The sequence below is a fragment of the Thamnophis sirtalis genome, unplaced genomic scaffold, assembly GCF_051295495.1.
Source record: "Thamnophis sirtalis isolate CommonGarterSnake01/CBP01778 unplaced genomic scaffold, rThaSir2_p1.2 scaffold_14, whole genome shotgun sequence".
Taxonomy (NCBI): Eukaryota; Metazoa; Chordata; class Lepidosauria; order Squamata; family Natricidae; genus Thamnophis; species Thamnophis sirtalis.
The window spans coordinates 25032407-25049665 of record NW_028261394.1 but is presented as its reverse complement, the minus strand read 5'-3'; the positions used below and the strand labels follow the sequence as shown (position 1 = coordinate 25049665).

Here is a 17259-nt window from a genome sequence, read left to right as displayed (position 1 = left end):
CAGTGTATAAGATGGACCAACATTTCCACACTCTATTGGGGGGGAAGGTGCATCTTACAGTCTGAAAATTACGGTAGTCTTTGAATTATGATCACAATAGAGTCCAACATTTGTGTTGCTAACTGAGATATTTGTTAAGTGAGTTTTGCCCCATTCTATGACCTGTCAGGTTACAGATTCATATCAAGCAATCCTCCAAGGCAAGTAGCTTCCACAAGAGAATACCTTTATTGGAAAGATAATATTGGCACAGATCTGGTGAAAAATGACTCTGAAAGGTCCTGCGGTTTTCACCTAATTAAAAACAAAAGGTTTTCACTTCCTCAAAGCAACCGGTCACATGGTCCAATCACAGCTTCATCTGGCTGCCTGGTGACATCACTCCTCCTTCCTCTGACCAGGTATGAGAACGTCCTTGGTTCCCAAGATAAAGTATTTTGTTTCGACTACACGACCCCAGCTGTCCCTAATCCCCTCTTCCTATCCTTCGGCTCCAGTGTGGCAACACTGAGGCCTCACGATGGTTTCGGCCAGGCCAGCTTCAGGGTTGACAGGAATTTTCTTGCCACCTTTGTTAAGTGAATCACTGAAATTGCTATGTTGATAACACGGTTGTTAAGTGAATCTGGTTTCCCCGTTGACTTTGCTTGTCAGAAGGTCACTAAAGGGGATCACGTAACTTTGGGACGCTGCAACGGTCATAAATATGAGTCCGTTGCCAAGCAGCTGAATTTTGATCACGCAACGGCCACGAGAATGCTGCAGCGGTCGTAAGTGTGGGGAAGCGGTCCTAAGTCACTTGGTTTGGTGCCGTTGTAACTTCAAATGGTCACTAAATGAATGGTTGTAAGTCGAGGACTACTGCCTGCGGTTGAAAGCACCATGCTAAGCCAACCAGGTGAAAGGGAATGGAACGTTTTGTGCAGATCCCCCTTGTGACAATCCTCTGTCTTTTCTTCCTTTAGGAATGAGAAACGGCCGGGGATCTCAGGAAGCTAAAAGAGTAAGCTACCTTTTCCTTTCCTTTCCGAACTCCGTGGGGGAGGCTGAGGGGAAGAAGGAAGGCGGCCTGAAGAGAGGAGGGGGGGTTCCTTGAATGTAAATCCCCTCATTGCCGCCTCTGGATTTATAAGGCTGCTCAAATACACTTGTTGAAATATACCTTTTTTTCTTTTCCTTTTTTGAAGTTGCCTAGGCTGAATAAGTCGAATGCACAAGAAATATCCCACATATAACCATGTTTTGCATCCAATTTGGCTAATCAGAAACTTCTTCAGATGCCCAATTCCTTCTGAATAAAAGCGAAGTTGAGGGAAAGGCTCCCCCTGCTGTCGCTTTGCAGTCACCAAGGGCTCTGCGGAAGAGGGGCAGGGAAACCAAGTCCAGCCTTTGGAAATCATCTGGAATAATCCAAAGAAACCCCTCCTTCCCCCTATTATTGGCATAATTGCAAGGGAGAGCTGTTGGCTGGGGGGAGGGGAATTGCCAGGGGCAGGGGGATACACATCTGCAATGCAAACTTGGTAAATTTGAAGTGCCACAGGTTGCCATCGATTGTTCTAATTAGCTATCAGCCCAATTATGCATTTTTTTCCAAATTTTGCCAGGCAAATGATCAAAAGTTAGATAACCAGATAGACAAATATACATACAGAATTGAATAACAGAGTTGGAAGGGACCTTGGAAGTCTTCTAGTCCAGCCCCCTGATTGAGCTGGAGAACCTATACCAGGGTGTCAAACTTGATTTCATTGAGGGCCGCATCAGGGTTGTGTTTGACCTTGGGGGGAGGGAACGGGACAGGGGGGCATGGCCAGTTAAACGTCACTCATGTCGAAGGCACCTGTGGTGGCCCAGGCGGGGCTGCGGGGGATCCTCCTGCAGCCCTCTGCCAGCGAAAACGGAGCTCGGGAGTGCTGCGCATGGGCTCTGTTTTCATAGGCAGATGGCTACAGGAGGCTGTCGCAGCCGAAAATGGAGCTTCGTTTTTGCTGGCAGAAGCACCAGGGAGAAGTCCTTCACTATTTCCAGGGCAGCCCCATGGGCCAGATCTAAGCACCCCATGGGCTGGATGCAGGCCGTGGCCCTTCAGTTTGATACACCTGACCTATACCATTTTACACAAGTGGCTGTCCAATATCTTCTTAAAATCCTCCAGTGATGAAGCCCCCACAACTTCTGAAGGCAACTTCTGTTCCACTGGTTCATTGTCCTCACTGTTAGGAAGTTTCTCCTTAATTGCAGGATGCTTCTCTCCTTGATTAGTTTCCAGCCATTGTTTCTTGTTCTGCCCTCAGGTGCTTTGAGAAAAAGGTTGATCTCCTCTTCTTTGTGGCAGCTCAAATTCTGGAATAACGCTATCATGTCTCTCCTTTTCACTAGACTAGAAATCCTGCAACCATTCTTCATAAGTTTCAGCCTCCAGTCCCCTAATCATCTCTGTTGCTCTTCTCTGCCCTCTTTCCAGAGTCTCAACATCTTTTTTTATATTATGGTGACCAAAATTAGATGCATATTCCAAGTGTGGATATACGTATAAGCGTACACAAGCATACGTATGAAAAATATGAACAGAAATGCAGAAATTGCAAGGAGAAGTGAATATGGCTGGAGCAATCTGTGTCAAAATATATACACATTTTACTCCTAATAGCATCCTCAAGTTGGCACATATTATAGTAGTTTGCCTTATTCACACATCTGAGAAATTCAGACACAAACTTGACATACCATAATTCAAACCTATGTCTGAAAGAAATGGAAATTGTTATACTCGGTTTTTGTTGCTGCATGCCACAGAGTTGCATTTTTGTGAATTATGCAACCATGTCAATCCAATAACTAAATAAATCTTTTTTGTTCAACAGTGAGTAGCTAGACTTACCGCTTGTGACACTAATTGTACAGTACACCCAAATAACCAACAAGAACATCATAACCAAGCAAAGAACTCTTGTGACAACTTGATGTGATTGTCTCAATTGCAAAATGTGCTAAGTCAGTTGCTTTTTTCCTACAACATTCTCACCTACAAATTATCCCATTTTAGGCTGGTCCAATGTGTTGTGCAAACACAACCGTTCTTTGATTAACAGAGACTGGACAGAGTTTTGACCAGACTGCCCAGGACAAATACAGATATTCGCAGGGCTGTCCTGGGGGGCGCGAGGAGGGAGGTACGAAGAAAATCAAGCTGGAAACTGTGGTCGTACAATCAAATCATCTGTGCAATACATGTAGAAAAGTGCTAGTAGTTCAATCGCACAACCACGGTCCCTATCTTGGCTTTCTTGGCAGGCCCTTTTGATGGGGCTGTGGCAGTTTGCCACAGCCAACTTTCCATGGCCAACTTGATGCGGGAGAACTCACCGTGGCTATTTTGCCACAGGACAACTGGCTGCAGGACATGAGTTACACTGAGATCCAAGAAATGGTGGAATAGAACCATTAGAAAAAGGGTGCAAAAAGAAAGGAAAGAATAAAATGTGAATGGCAAAAATGTAAATATTTTTTATTTATTTTAAATAAATAGAATTGTATATATTGTCCCGCAGCAAGTTGCTCCATGGCAAGTTGGCTGGATGAATTGCCTGTGGCGAGTTGACTTTGGTGAGTTGGCCACAGCATGTTGGCTGGGGCAAGTTGTCCCATTCCCTTCCAGTTCCTCTCCTCACATTCTGTGCTGCCCTGCTACACACACACACACACACACACACACACACACACACACACACAAAGAGTTTCCAGCTGCCTGCCTTGTGCCAGTCTCCTCTCTCTGCTCTACGTGTCTGTGGATCGGGAGGAGGTGCACCTCCTCTTCATTGCTGAAGGGCAGCAGTTGCTCCAGCTTCTCGCCTGGAGCCTCCTGGCAGTCTCACCTGCTTGCCTGTCACTGGTGTCTCACCTGCTTGCCTGTCACTCATCCAATGACCTAGCTAAGGCTGCTCCATCCAGTTAGCACACGCCCAGCCTGACCAGTTGGCATCCTGACCAGTAATTGGCTCCAAGCTTTCCTCTGCAGACTCAAACTCACCCGCCTCCTCTAAGGTCACCTCTGGGACCTGGGGCTGGATCCATGACACACTCCCACGTCCTCTAGGGTGATGCGACATCCAGCGTATGTCTTGGAGCCCAAAAGGCCGCTGGATGAACTGCTTCACCCCCTGGAGGGTCATCACACAGAACCTCAAGATCCATCCTCTGGTGTTTCAGAGTGCAGGGTTCAGAAAAATACAGGGAGTCCTCGACTTACAACAGTCCATTTAGTGATTGTTCAAAGTTACAACGGCACTGAAAAAAGGGACGTATGGCCAATGTCCGGGGTCACGTGATCACCTTTTGCAAACCTCTGGTGAGCAACTTCAATTGGGAAGTCAGAGTCACCTAACAACCATGTTACTAACTTAACAATTGCAGGGATTCTGTTAATAAATGTGGCAAGAGGGGTCGTCAAATGGGACAAAATTCACTTTAACAGTGAACTGAGCACCAGTTTTTTATTGTTTCACTTAACAACAGAATGTTGGGCTCAGTTGTGGCCGTAAGTCAAGGACTACTTATATTAACATGTTAGAAAAAAACCTTATCTTAGCAACAGAGCAACTGATCCAGAAGGAACCTGAGCTCCCCTTTATTGCTGAATGTTGATGTTGTTGAATGCCCAGATGTTGGGACAGCCATTTGACTGATATGTTTAATGAGACTGAGGAAAGGGTTGGACTTGATGGCCTCAGTGGGTCCATAAACTGGGAATCATTCTAATTAGACTGAAAAGTGAGAACTTTGCAGTAGAGATAGAACCGTTATCCTCACTTCTACACGTCCCTCGAAGTTCAGCCTTGAAAGTCTGGGCATCTGCCTGGAGGGGGAAATGACGCCTCCAGCTGGGCAATGTGGCATGGTGATTAAGCCCCACCCCTTCTGCCATGCATACAAAAGGGACGGGGCTTTAAAACCGGGCCCTGGCTGCCATCTTCCAGCATTTGCTCTCCCCCACATCCTGCAAACTGCTGTCGGAAGGCAAAGTCTTCCAAAATGGAAAATGCCCCTCCATTTCCATCTAAGAAGTGGCTTTTATTCTTGAAAAGGCAACTGGACTGATTTTTTGAGGAAAACAAAACGTTTCAATTCCTATCCCAGATGCTTCATCTGTTGCATTAGATGCTGTGGGAGATGGGAGGACAGTTATGGACAGTTGAGATTAGTGGATGGGAGGGGGAATGGTACGTTCTGACAGGATGAGGGGTGGGTGGAAAAATTGTGTTCTCAGTCAACTGGTCTTAACGTTCTCTGGGAGCCATTGTGGTTCCTTGGGGCTTTATCTCTCACCTCAGGGTCACCTGAACCAAAGGTGTGGGATTTTCTTGGAACAACCAAAAGAGCTGCATTGTAAATTGGGGATAGAGGGTGGTCTTATCCCTCCCCTTCTATTGCCAGAGGGCTGCTCATTGTTAACATAAATGGCCTCTTTCAAAAAATAAAAAACCCTTTTGACCTCGATGACTGAGAATCTTCATAGACACTAAGCTTTGAAAATATGAAACCTGCTTCCTTGCAGGGATCTCAGGTTTAGCTCTAGAATTGATGTTCAGATTAATAGCCACACGTTCAAAAGTAGGAAGGGGGGGGGGAAATCCCATCACCTCGGCCTCAGTGCAGTACGCAAAGCAGGGCTCCAGGTGCCGAAGTTTGGCTGAACTAAAAAGGTAGAGCTGACTGGCATCATTAAACTCTGCCAGCTGTGATGAATGCTGCCTTCCCTGAGTAATGCCTTGGTTCTTCTTCTTCCATTAGGAAGGCGCGTCGAGCAATGATCAGGGCGGGAAAACGCAGGCAAATGGAGGTGATCCCTTTCCAGTGGGAAAGCAGAGGGCTTCATTACACCCCGTGCAAGAGGAGTCTATGAAGCAGCAACGCTCGGGCCAAGTCCAGAAGGCTTCAGCAGGGACCAGAGACCGACCACGGAAAGGCTCAGCTCCTAATTCTGCCAGGGCCTCTCAACGGAGGAGGAAATTTGTCCTGAAAAGAAGCCCCCTCCGGATTGCCGTGAATGGCTCCTTCCTCGGCCTGCCCATCCTGAAAGCTGAGGCGAAGGACGAGCTGAGGTGGAGAAGCCTCTATGAGGTCCAGAGAGAGAGGAAGCGCATCATGAGAGAGACTTGCTCCAAGTACAAGAGCAACAACAAGAGAGTAATCACCCCTTACCACGTGTCCAGGATATTTGTGGAAGATAAATATCGGATTTTATATTGTGAAGTCCCTAAGGCTGGCTGCTCCAACTGGAAGAGAGTCCTCATGGTTCTCAATGGACTGGCCTCCTCAACCAGGGTGATTCAGCATAATACGGTCCATTATGGGAATTATTTGAAGAAGCTGGATGCTTTCGATCACAAAGGGATCAACTACAGGCTCAGCACTTACACTAAGATGCTCTTTGTTCGCGAACCTTTTGAGAAGTTAGTGTCGGCATTTCGAGACAAGTTTGAGCATCCCAACAATTATTACCATCCCGTCTTTGGCAGGCCCATTATTTCCAAGTATCGCCCCAATGCCACCAAGGAGGCTCTGAGGACAGGCTCTGGGGTCAAGTTCAAAGAGTTCATTCAATATCTTCTGGATGTGCATCGGCCGGTTGGCATGGACATCCACTGGGATCACATCAACAGGCTCTGTAGTCCTTGCTTAGTAGACTATGACTTCATTGGGAAATTTGAAACCATGGAAGAAGACGCTAACTTTTTCCTCCATTTGATAAATGCTCCCCAGAACTTGACTTTTCCTAGGTTTAAAGATAGACACTCCAATGAAGAGAGGACAACCACTCAGATCACACAACAATATTTTACACAGCTTTCTCCTTCTCAAAGGCAGCGTAGTTATGATTTCTATTACATGGATTATTTAATGTTTAATTACTCAAAGCCTTTTGAAGACCTTTATTAAGTGGAGATGAGCTGCTGGTTGCAGCCTTGTGGGGCTCCTCCTATGCAATTTTGTGGAACAGACATTTATACTAATACATAAGCTCTGTGAATGAGCTTTATTACACCAGAAGGTTAAATTAGTGGATCTGTCTTTCATATTCCCAGCAATCTCCGGTTCTCCCATGGGTGTCTGTGTGAGGTGGGCGGGGTTGGGAAGTCCGATAAAGTATGTCTCACAATGTCACAATCCAAGCTTCACCTTTTCTGTTTTGCCTGGAACATCACAAAACAAATTCAGAGAGACGGTATTTGCACTAACACATCACAGGGTGTACTTCATCACTTAGGCACCATGATGGTAAGGCACATTTTAATTTAATTTAATCATTATATTTGTGGTGAAAACTCTGGAAGGCTTGCAAAGCACTAAAACAGTTAGAACCTACAGAAAGGGACGACCCTGACCAAAACAGCTATAAAGCAACATAAAAATACGACAGGCTTCATCAATATATAACAAGCACATCAAGCCCTGGGAACAGAGCCAGATCTTAAAGGCTCTCCCAAAGCAATATCTCGGGGGGGGGGGGGTGCTATTCCAGAGGGGAGGGGTACCTGACAAAGAAATGCTTCAGAGGACAAGACAGCAGCGCTGAGTGGAGCCCAGATGTACCAAGTAAGCTGAAACAATTGGAGACACAAAGTCACTCAACTAAGTGGGCTCTAGGCCATGAAAATCTTTATAGGTAATAATGACTTGAATGGCACCCAGAGGCCAACTGGCAAGCTCACATAGCAGTAGTGATTCATAACATCGAATTTTGTACCAGCTGCAGCTTCTGGATGGTTTTGAAGGCCAGCCCCACATAGACCATATTGCTGTGGTCCAACCTTGAGGTGACCAGGGCCTGAGTGGTCATCTGAAGGGCTTCCTGGTCAAGGAAATGGCACAATTATTACATAAGATGCACCTGTACAAATACCTGCCCTTAAAATTGCCCTTCAAGCAGAAGATTAGAATCCTATAGGACAGGGGTGTCCAAACTTGGGAACTTTAAGACTTGTGGACTTCAACTCCCAGAATTCCCCAACCAGCTATGCTTGGCGCCTCACTCTCCTCTGCCAACCGAAACTCACCCTCCTCCTCCTCTGAACCTGCAGCCAAATCAGAGGAGGAGTCGGAGTCATGGGAGTCAAGGTCAGCATCAAGGCAACCTGAGAGCTCTGAGGGGGAAGAGGGAATGGAGCTGGCAAAGAGAGAGAGAGAGAGAGAGAGAGAGAGAGAGAGAGAGAGAGAGAGAGAGAGAGAGAGAGAGGTGGAGCCTGGGCCATCCATCAGCCCTCAGATGGAGAGTCAACAGCCCCCAGGTCTGGAGGTGACTAATGAGGAAGAGGAGGAACAGCTGGCTCCAGTGCCTGACGCATGAATGTGCAGAAGGCAGAGGAGAGGAGAGCAGTGGAAATCTGTGGGCCGGTCCTTGGGATGGAAGACCCACCACTGCTAGCGAAGCCCCACCCTAGCTCTGGGAATAAAAGGCAGGGGGTGGAGATGAATAGATGCAGCAGACAACTATTCATCTCCCTGCCAGATGGACTTGTTAGCCTGCGTTTGAGTTCATTTCATAGGTTTGGTCATTTTTGGGAGCTGGGCCAGAACATCGGTCCAGGGGCAGACCCGTGACAGTTCTACTCCATCCAGATCCAACCAGCCTCCAGATCAGGGGTAGTCAACCTTTTTATACCTACCGCCCACTTTTGTATCTCTGTTAGTAGTAAAATTTTCTAACCGCCCACCGGTTCCACAGTAATGGTGATTTATAAAGCAGGGAAGTAACTTTACTTTATAAAATTTATAAAACAGAGTTACAGAAAACCCCTACCGCCCACCATGAAAACTGGAACGCCCACTAATGGGCGGTAGGGACCAGGTTGTCTACCACTGCTCTAGATATTAGGTCAAATACATCAACAGTCTCACCTGCCCAATGCAAGGTCAGCGTTCCAAATATCATCCAGAATTAAATCAGAGTCCAAGGCAGAACTTTCCTCAAAGTTCCAATTTATTAAGAGAGACATGTTGGTACATCTGTGGGAAACTCAAATCTGAAAGCTTCCTGGGTTTTCCACCCAGTTGAAAGTTCATCCTCTTGCCCCACACCCACAAGTCCATCCCATGGTCCAATCTTCCACTGCCACACTGGCATTTCCACCCATCTAATTCTGGTCAGGTGCACAGGGGCGGAGACAAAAGATGTCCTTGGGCTTCTAGAAAAGAATGACAACACATTCTACAATTCTACTCCTTACTATTCCCTCTACCAATTACTCCACTAATGAAACAGCATAGTAAAATAATGGAGAGTGTGGCAGGCCAAAGATCCTAAAAGGAATATGACTGCAGGCCTGACAGCTAGGTTATAATGTACAACTGGGTATCATTAGCATACTGACAGATTGCCTCATCCAGCAGTTCCATTAGATGTTAATCCAGGAGTCAGCCTTAAACACTCAAAGAGCCACACTAACTGGAAGCCCCCTGTTCAATTCTGGAGCTGACCGGAAGTCCAGTTCCCCCACCATAGAGTCTCCTCCTAGCATGGCATCCTTTTTCTCCTGATGACCGGAAGTCCGGTTCCTCCTTCAAAGTGTTTCCTTTTTCCTCTACCTGTCCTAACTGAAAGCCCTATCAATTGTGGAGCCGACCAGCGACAGGGAGCCACAGCAGAGGGATGAAAGGACCACATGCGGCTCCAGAGCCACGGGTTGCTGACCCCTGTGTTAAACAAAAGGGGAGAAAGCATGGAACCCTGAGGCACCCTACAAGTGAGGGGCCATGGGCATGATACGTCTTCTCCTGCCAATTGAGAGGAGACCAAGACAGATCACTGAGGAAGGAGGCAAGCCACTGCAACACAGGGCCTCCCCCTCCAACCCCCCCCTATCCAGTCCATACGTCTACCCTGGTCAAAGAGAAAGGAAAGGGCATAAGGATTAATACACCAGCCACTTCCCAGTTCCACCCAACATCATTCTCAAACTCAACCACTGTAAACCTATTTAACAGTAGCAGATCTAGACAATCCATTTCCTCCAAGATCCTCTGCAACGTCTCGCCAACTGTCTTCTCCACAACCTTTCCCAAAAAGGGAAGATTGGAAAATGGCCAATAGTTATCCAGAATGGGGGTGGAGGTGGGAGGGGGTTGTTACATTGTCTAGCAATAGCCTCTTTTTTCCTTATTCTATTTTTGTTTATTTAAAAAAAAGTTAAAATGCAAATCCAAAATTATCTTGAGGAAGAGACCCACTGCTTCCTCTTCAAGGGCAGAAAGAAAGAACAGTGTTCCTTCAAATGTGCTGATGTCACTGCATAGACCCAAGGGCCTGGTTGCTGGATGGGTGGGTGGGCTCATATATTGGAGGGTTTTGTCCACATCCTCAGGTGTCCCAGGACTGAACTCATCCAGATAACCTGACAAGCCTCAGGAAACTCACTTCGACATCCAGCCACAGCCCACCTCTAAGCGTATTTGAGTAACCTTATCCACCACACAGTAGTCCTTGACTTACAACCACAATTGAGACCAGAATTTTCATCGGAAGTCATGGTGAGCTCCACCCAATTTTATGACAATTTTTATAGCAGTTGTTAAGCAAATCCAGCTTCCCCAAAGGCATTTTTTGCCATGGTGGCACAGTGGTTTAGAATGTGGTATTGCTGGCTGATCCTTCATTCCCACTGCCAGCAGTTTGATCCTTACCAGCTCAAGGTTGACTCAGCCTTCCATCCTTCCAAGATGGATAAAATGGGGACACAGATTGTTAGGGGCAAGAGGCTGACTCTATAAACTGCTTAGAGAGAGCTGCAAAGCACAGTGAAGCGGTATATAAGTCTAAGTGCTATTGCTAAGTGAGAAGGAAGGAAGGAAGGAAGGAAGGAAGGAAGGAAGGAAGGAAGGAAGGAAGGAAGGAAGGAAGGAAGGAAGGACCGTGGTGGTACAGTGGTGAGACTGCAGTATTGCAGGACAATTCTGCCGACTGCCAGCAGTTCGATCCTGACCAGCTCAAGGTTGGCACAGCCTTCCATCCTTCCAAGGTGGGATAATGAGGACCCAGATGGCTGACTCTTGTAAACGGCTCAGAGAGAGCTGTGAAGCACTGTGAAGCGATGTATAAGCCTAAGTACTAATGGTATTTTTTGGTAAAAATTGGCAAAAAATAAGTTGCAAATCTCAATCACGTAATTGCAGGACACTGGAATTGGTCGTAAATGCAAGTGTTTGCCAAGTGCCCAAATTGACTTCAAGGGTGGTGTGACAGCCAGAAGTACAGTACATAACTTTGAATAGTTGTGAAACAAATGGTCATAAGTGAAGGACTAGCTGCAGAATGAATGACAATGCCTCCCCATAGCCCTGTAGATGGTCCTCTAGCCCAATTCTCCCTATTGGAGGGAATCCCTCTGAAACAGGCTGCTGGAAAACTCTTGGCAGACATGGTAAGGTTTGAATCGTGTTTTTTTGTACATTTTTTATTGAAAGTTTACAAAAGATATAAAAACTAAGGGAGGGAGGATTGTAGATTTGTGAAAACAAATAGCAAGAAGCTTCCAATTTCCTTTGCAGCAAATGTAAGTATGAGCACAAAATTTATGACAAAAAAAACCTTTTTTCTATTATTCTTTTTTCCTCCCTAATCTTTAAAATCACAAATCGTGCTTTTTTCTTCTGTCGTAGGTTGTTTCGAGTCTCTCTCACTAGCAATAGCAATAGCAGTTAGACTTATATACCGCTTCATAGGGCTTTCAGCCCTCTCTAAGCGGTTTACAGAGTCAGCATATTGCCCCCAACAATCCGGGTCCTCATTTTACCCACCTCGGAGGGATGGAAAGCTGAGTCAACCCTGAGCCGGTGAGATTTGAACAGCCGAACTGCAGAACTGCAGCCAGCTGAAGTAGCCTGCAGTGCTGCATTTAACCACTGCGCCACCTCGGCTCTTTACTTTTAAACATGTAATAGTCTCACTGCAATTATCCTTTTAAGGACAAAATCCTGGGACTTTTTTCTAGAGGCTTCTCAGAGATCCAATCTATGGTTTCAATAATACTTGATTTAACCTTTAAATTTTTCTAAATTGACGCATATATTTGCATCCAAAATGTTTTACTTTTTAAAAAAAAATGTTCACCAAACATGTCCTTTCATGTTCACATTCCCCCTCCCAAAAGTTCATGGCAGCCTGTCACTACATAGCAATGAAACACACGCGGCATAAAGTGGCAGGTGACATTCTGCCTTCCTTGGGAAAAGGCATCAGTCCTGGAAATGAAAAGAAAAGGTGAAAGGTTAATAATTTAATTTATTCAGCTGAGGGGAAATGTTTTCCATGAGATCAGGTATTGGAGTTTGCCCGTCTGGAAATGTGAGTCCAAAATTTCCTTCCCTTCAAAATGTTGTTTGCCTTCTATGAGATCAGGAGGAGAAGGGGCTTCTGCAAGGGGCTGTAAGGAGGGGTTTTGGCTACTTTAAGTAGACTGCAGTGGAAGACCGGATGTATCCTCCTAAGGATACGTAGTTTGTGCCATCCAACCGGGTCACCAACGATAAATTCAGAGTTTGGCCTTGTGCCATCATCCCAGGTATATCTGACTAACCAGATGTTTGCAAAACTATAACGTGTGTAGCAACTCCACCCTCTTAACGCTGCAGCTGGCACTCTGGATATACTGGGTACACTGGGCCCATAACCAGTGTTAGGGGTATCTCCATTGGGAGTCAGAAAGTAGTGCAGCGGAATGTTGCCGCTAGAGAGAAAGAATGTTGCTAGTAGAAACACACGAATAGAGTTTCAGACACTGCTAGTAAAAACAAGTAGCTTTACTACTGATAATTGCTTCACAAGCAGTGATAGTAGATATTTGTCCAAACACAATTCAAAGAACAAACAATAGCTTACAATCACAGTTCACATTCCAGTCATCAAGCATAGGACAAGCAGAGAGAGAGTGAGCTCTCTTGACTCCTTCTTATAGTAAAGTTAATTACACCTGATAAGTAAATCCACTCACTTAAAGCAACAACAACCATTTGTTGTTGTATATAGATATATATTGCCTACCCAACACTAGGAGTATACTCCCAACAGGTAATTTAATTTCAACAGTCACTGGGTAATCATTCTTACACTGGGAAAAGGACCTACAAACTTTTTTGAAGGTTGTCTAGACTGCAGATACTTGTAGACAAATAAACTTCACCCACCCCCCATGGTTTTTTTCTGCAGGGTCCTCTTTTTGTCAGCGTGTTTCTTATACATTTCTCTGACCTCATCCAGTGCCTGCCGAACCTCTGGCCATGTGGTTTGCTATTGTTTCACCCACTCTGTTAGAGAGAGGGGTGTAGGTGTCTCCTCTGGGAGTTCTGGCATGCCTACAAAGTCAATGCTGGTTGCAACTTGGAAAGAGACAAGCCCATGCTGCTATGTGCTGCATTGTTATACACTATCTCTGCAAATGAGAGCAGCCGTGCCCAATTATCCTGCCAATAAAGGGCACAGCATCTCAGGTACTGTTTCAATACACCATTGGTACATTCATAGGTACCATTGGTCTGAGAATGATGTGACAAGCTAAGAACTTGGGAGGTCCCTTGTAATTTCAAGAATTCTTGCCAGAATTCAGTGGTGAATTGCACTCCTTGATCAGAGATAATTCTCTCTGGCGGACCCATGTAGATGATATATTGTTGCACAAATAGGTTTGCCAGGGTTCGTGCAGAGGTGATTTTTGGGCAATCTACAAAATGTACTTGTTTGGGGGGGGGAAGTCGGTGGTAACCCAAATCACACTGTTCCCAGAGCTTTCAGGTAGCTCAACAATGAAATCCATGGAGATTTCTTTCCAGAATGCTGAGGGGTGAGCAACCTGCTGTAGTAGCCCCTGTGGCTTGCACATGATCCCTTTTTCCCCTGCACATATAGGGCAACTCGCCACGTAGCCTCCTGCATCCTTTTTCATACCCACCCAATAAAATTGATGTTGGACCAGGTGTAGGTTTTAATAAAACTAAAATGCCTTCTGGTTTTAGAGCTGTGGCTCCTCTACAAAACTGAGACTATATCTCAGTAGGTGAGCCATTTATGTTGACTTATCATTATCATCATCATCATCACCACCACCACCTATACAGGTAGACCTCTACTTACAATTCATTTAGTGACCATTCAAAGTTATAATGGCACTGAAAAATGTGACTTATGACCATTTTTCACTCTTACAACCATTGCAGCATCCCTGAAGTCACATGATCAAAATTCAGAGGCTTGGCCATTGTCTCATATTTATGGCAGTTGCAGCACCACGTGATCCCCTATTGCGACCTTCTGACAAGCGAAGTCAATGAGGAAGCTAGATTCACTTAACCTGATTACTAACTTATCAACTGCAGTGATTCACTTACCAACTGAAGCAAGAAAGGTGATAAAATGTGGCAAAACTCACTTAACAAATGTTTCACCTAACAACAACAAAATTGGGCTTAATTGTGATTGGAAGTTGAGGATTACCTGTAAAGAACTTGTGCTGAAAGCTGTAAAAGTGTTTTTTTGCAAAACCTGAGTTTGTATTTATTCCATACTTTAAGAATAGCCAGCCTAATGTAATGATTTTTTTAAAATCTTCATTCACCTTAGCTTTATCCCATCCATCCTATCCAAATCTTACATGTAACAACCTTCTAAACCCAATAACCTTCTATTTCTTAACCAAACTCCCTCTTTCATCCAAACTAAATAGCAAACAGAAAAATATAATTTCAAATCTATTGATATCAATCCTCCTTTTTCTTTTGCAGCTTGTAGTTTACTAAGTTCAGTGTTTTTTTCCTTTGCCATAAAATTTAGATATATTCTTCTGTCGTTGTTTAAATAGTACATCAGTTCTCAAAACAGGTGCTGACTGAAACAAAAATAACATCCTGAGTAAAACAGTCATCTTAGCCACAGAAATTCTCCCCAGCAATGAAAATTGCATTTATCTCATTTTGACATGTCTTTTTTGACTTCATTCCATTCTTGTTTTGTTTTGAAATGCATTCATATTAATCAAAATGATATCCAATATTTTCCCTTCTTCTTAATCATGAAACTCATTTTATTCATCAATACAATACAATAGCAGAGTTGGAAGGGACCTTGGAAGTCTTCTAGTCCAACCCCCTGTCTCGGCAGGAAACCCTATACCACTTCAGACAAATGGCTGTCCAACATCTTCTTAAAGACTTCCAGTGTTGGGGCATTCACAACTTCTGAAGGCAACTTCTGTTCCACTGATTAATTGTTCTAACTGCCAGGAAATTTCTCCTCAGTTCTGTTTGGTCTTATAATTTCACATTTTTGTTAATATCTTAGTCATTTATTAAGCTTAATCATCCAAATTCTTTCCATTTATTCATTAAAAGTTTAATTTCCCTTAAATATTCTTCCAAATCAAAGCCAAGTCATCCACAAAGGTGCTTTACTGGTGTGACTCATTCTTAATCTTTACTCCCATAATCTCATTTTATCTTATATTTCTAAATTAATATTTCAAGGACTAAAATAAACAAAGGAGGAGACAGTGGACAACCATTGTGTTCCTTTTTTGTCTGACATGGTTTGGTTCAATTCTTCATTAATGATTATTCGCGATTTCTATGAAGAATAAATTTCACCCATTTTATAAAATTCTCAAAATTCAGATCTTCCAAAACCTTTTTTAAAAGTCCAAATTTTTTAAAAAAACATTCTCTGCATTTAAAAAAATCCAATGATGCTTGTTTTTCGTTATGTTGTCCAAATATTCCAAAATAGAACACACAATATAGATTGATGGAATTGGATGAGGCCTTGGAGATTTTATAGTCCAACCTCCTGTGGCAACAGATCCCATACTACTGATACAGTAATGCACTGATGATGTTACCTAGTTTGGGTAATGAAACATCTCCAAGAAAACAGCCAACCTCAGAGAAAACAACTGGACCACCTCATTTCAACACTGAGCTGGAAATAGTCTAGTCTAGTCTTTATTGCCACTGTACAAAATAAATACAACGAAATTGGTTTTAGCCTCACTGGTGCAAAATTATAGCGGAAACGAAAAAAGAAAGAAAAAAACCTAGTCATACATTTTCACGTGTGCATGGAGTGATTGTGGTTGTATTTAAAAGTCTGAAAGCCCAAGGATAGAAACTATTTTTAAACTATTTGTTCGGCTGGCTATACTTTGATGTCTTCTGCCTGATGGTAGAAGTGCAAAGAGACACTGACCAGGATGTGAATCATCTCGGAGTATCTTCCTTATTCTGCTAAAGCAGCGAGATCTGGCGATGGTTTCTTGTGCCAAATTGATCCCTTTCTGTAGTGCCTTCCTGTCTGCAGCTGTTAAACCAGCATACCATACTGTAACGCAATATGTGAGGACACTTTCTATGGTGGACCGATAGAAAGAGGTCGTCAGCCGTTGTTCCACCTGATTTTTTCGCAGGACTCTAAGGAAATGAAGTCTCTGTTGGGCCTTACCAATCACCAGGGACGAGTTGTTTTTCCAGGTGAGATCTTGACTAATAAACACACCCAAGAATTTAAAAGAGGAAACCCTCGCCACACAGCCCCCCTCGATATACAGTGGGGCAGGTTCCTCTCTGTGCATCTGGAAATCTAGCACCATCTCCTTTGTCTTACTAGTATTTAGATGTAAGTTGTTTCTTGAGCACCATGTGGATACCTTATGGACTTCTTCCCTGTATACTGATTCGTCCCCTCCAGTTATGAGACCCAGCACTGTTGTATCATCTGCAAACTTTACGATGATGCTGGATGGATGAGAGGATATGCAGTCATATGTATACAGCAAGTTCAAGTAGGGGCTGAGCACACAGCTCTGAGGGGAGCCTGTGCTGAGCTTCAGCACAGAAGATGTAAAGGACCCAACCCTTATTGTTTGTGGACGATCCGTCAGGAAATATTCTCCTCTTTCACATTCTATACCATTCCAGATAAGTGGCTGCCTTGTCTCTTCTTGAAAACCTTCAGTAATGGAGCACCCACAATTCCTGGAAGCAAGCCGTTTTATTGATTAATTGTTCTCAGTTATACCTCATATGGTATCTGACACACTTCTACCATTAATTTTCAACTGTCTTTTAGGTAAAAACCCACATTGATCTTCATGAATACATTCTTGAAAAATTATTTCCAATCTTTAAGGTAAAATTGTGAACAACTTATCATTCAACAAAGATATTGATCTGCAATTTCTTACTGAAGTCAAATCTTGCCCTTCTGTTAAAGAGGGAGGA

The 17259-nt window shown here is 44.1% G+C and overlaps 1 protein-coding gene across 1 annotated transcript in view; it reads left to right on the top strand.

Annotated features, from left to right (window-relative positions):
• CHST8 (carbohydrate sulfotransferase 8) overlaps positions 1-7053 on the top strand; it is a 296462-nt gene extending 289409 nt beyond the window's left edge. The window contains exons 3-4 of the mRNA XM_087728524.1: positions 966-1003; positions 5794-7053. Of these exons, the coding sequence (XP_087584650.1) occupies positions 966-1003; positions 5794-6942 (1187 nt within the window). The 3' untranslated portion in view covers positions 6943-7053. The remainder of the gene's footprint in view (positions 1-965; positions 1004-5793) is intronic.
• Positions 7054-17259: the final 10206 nt, after the last annotated feature.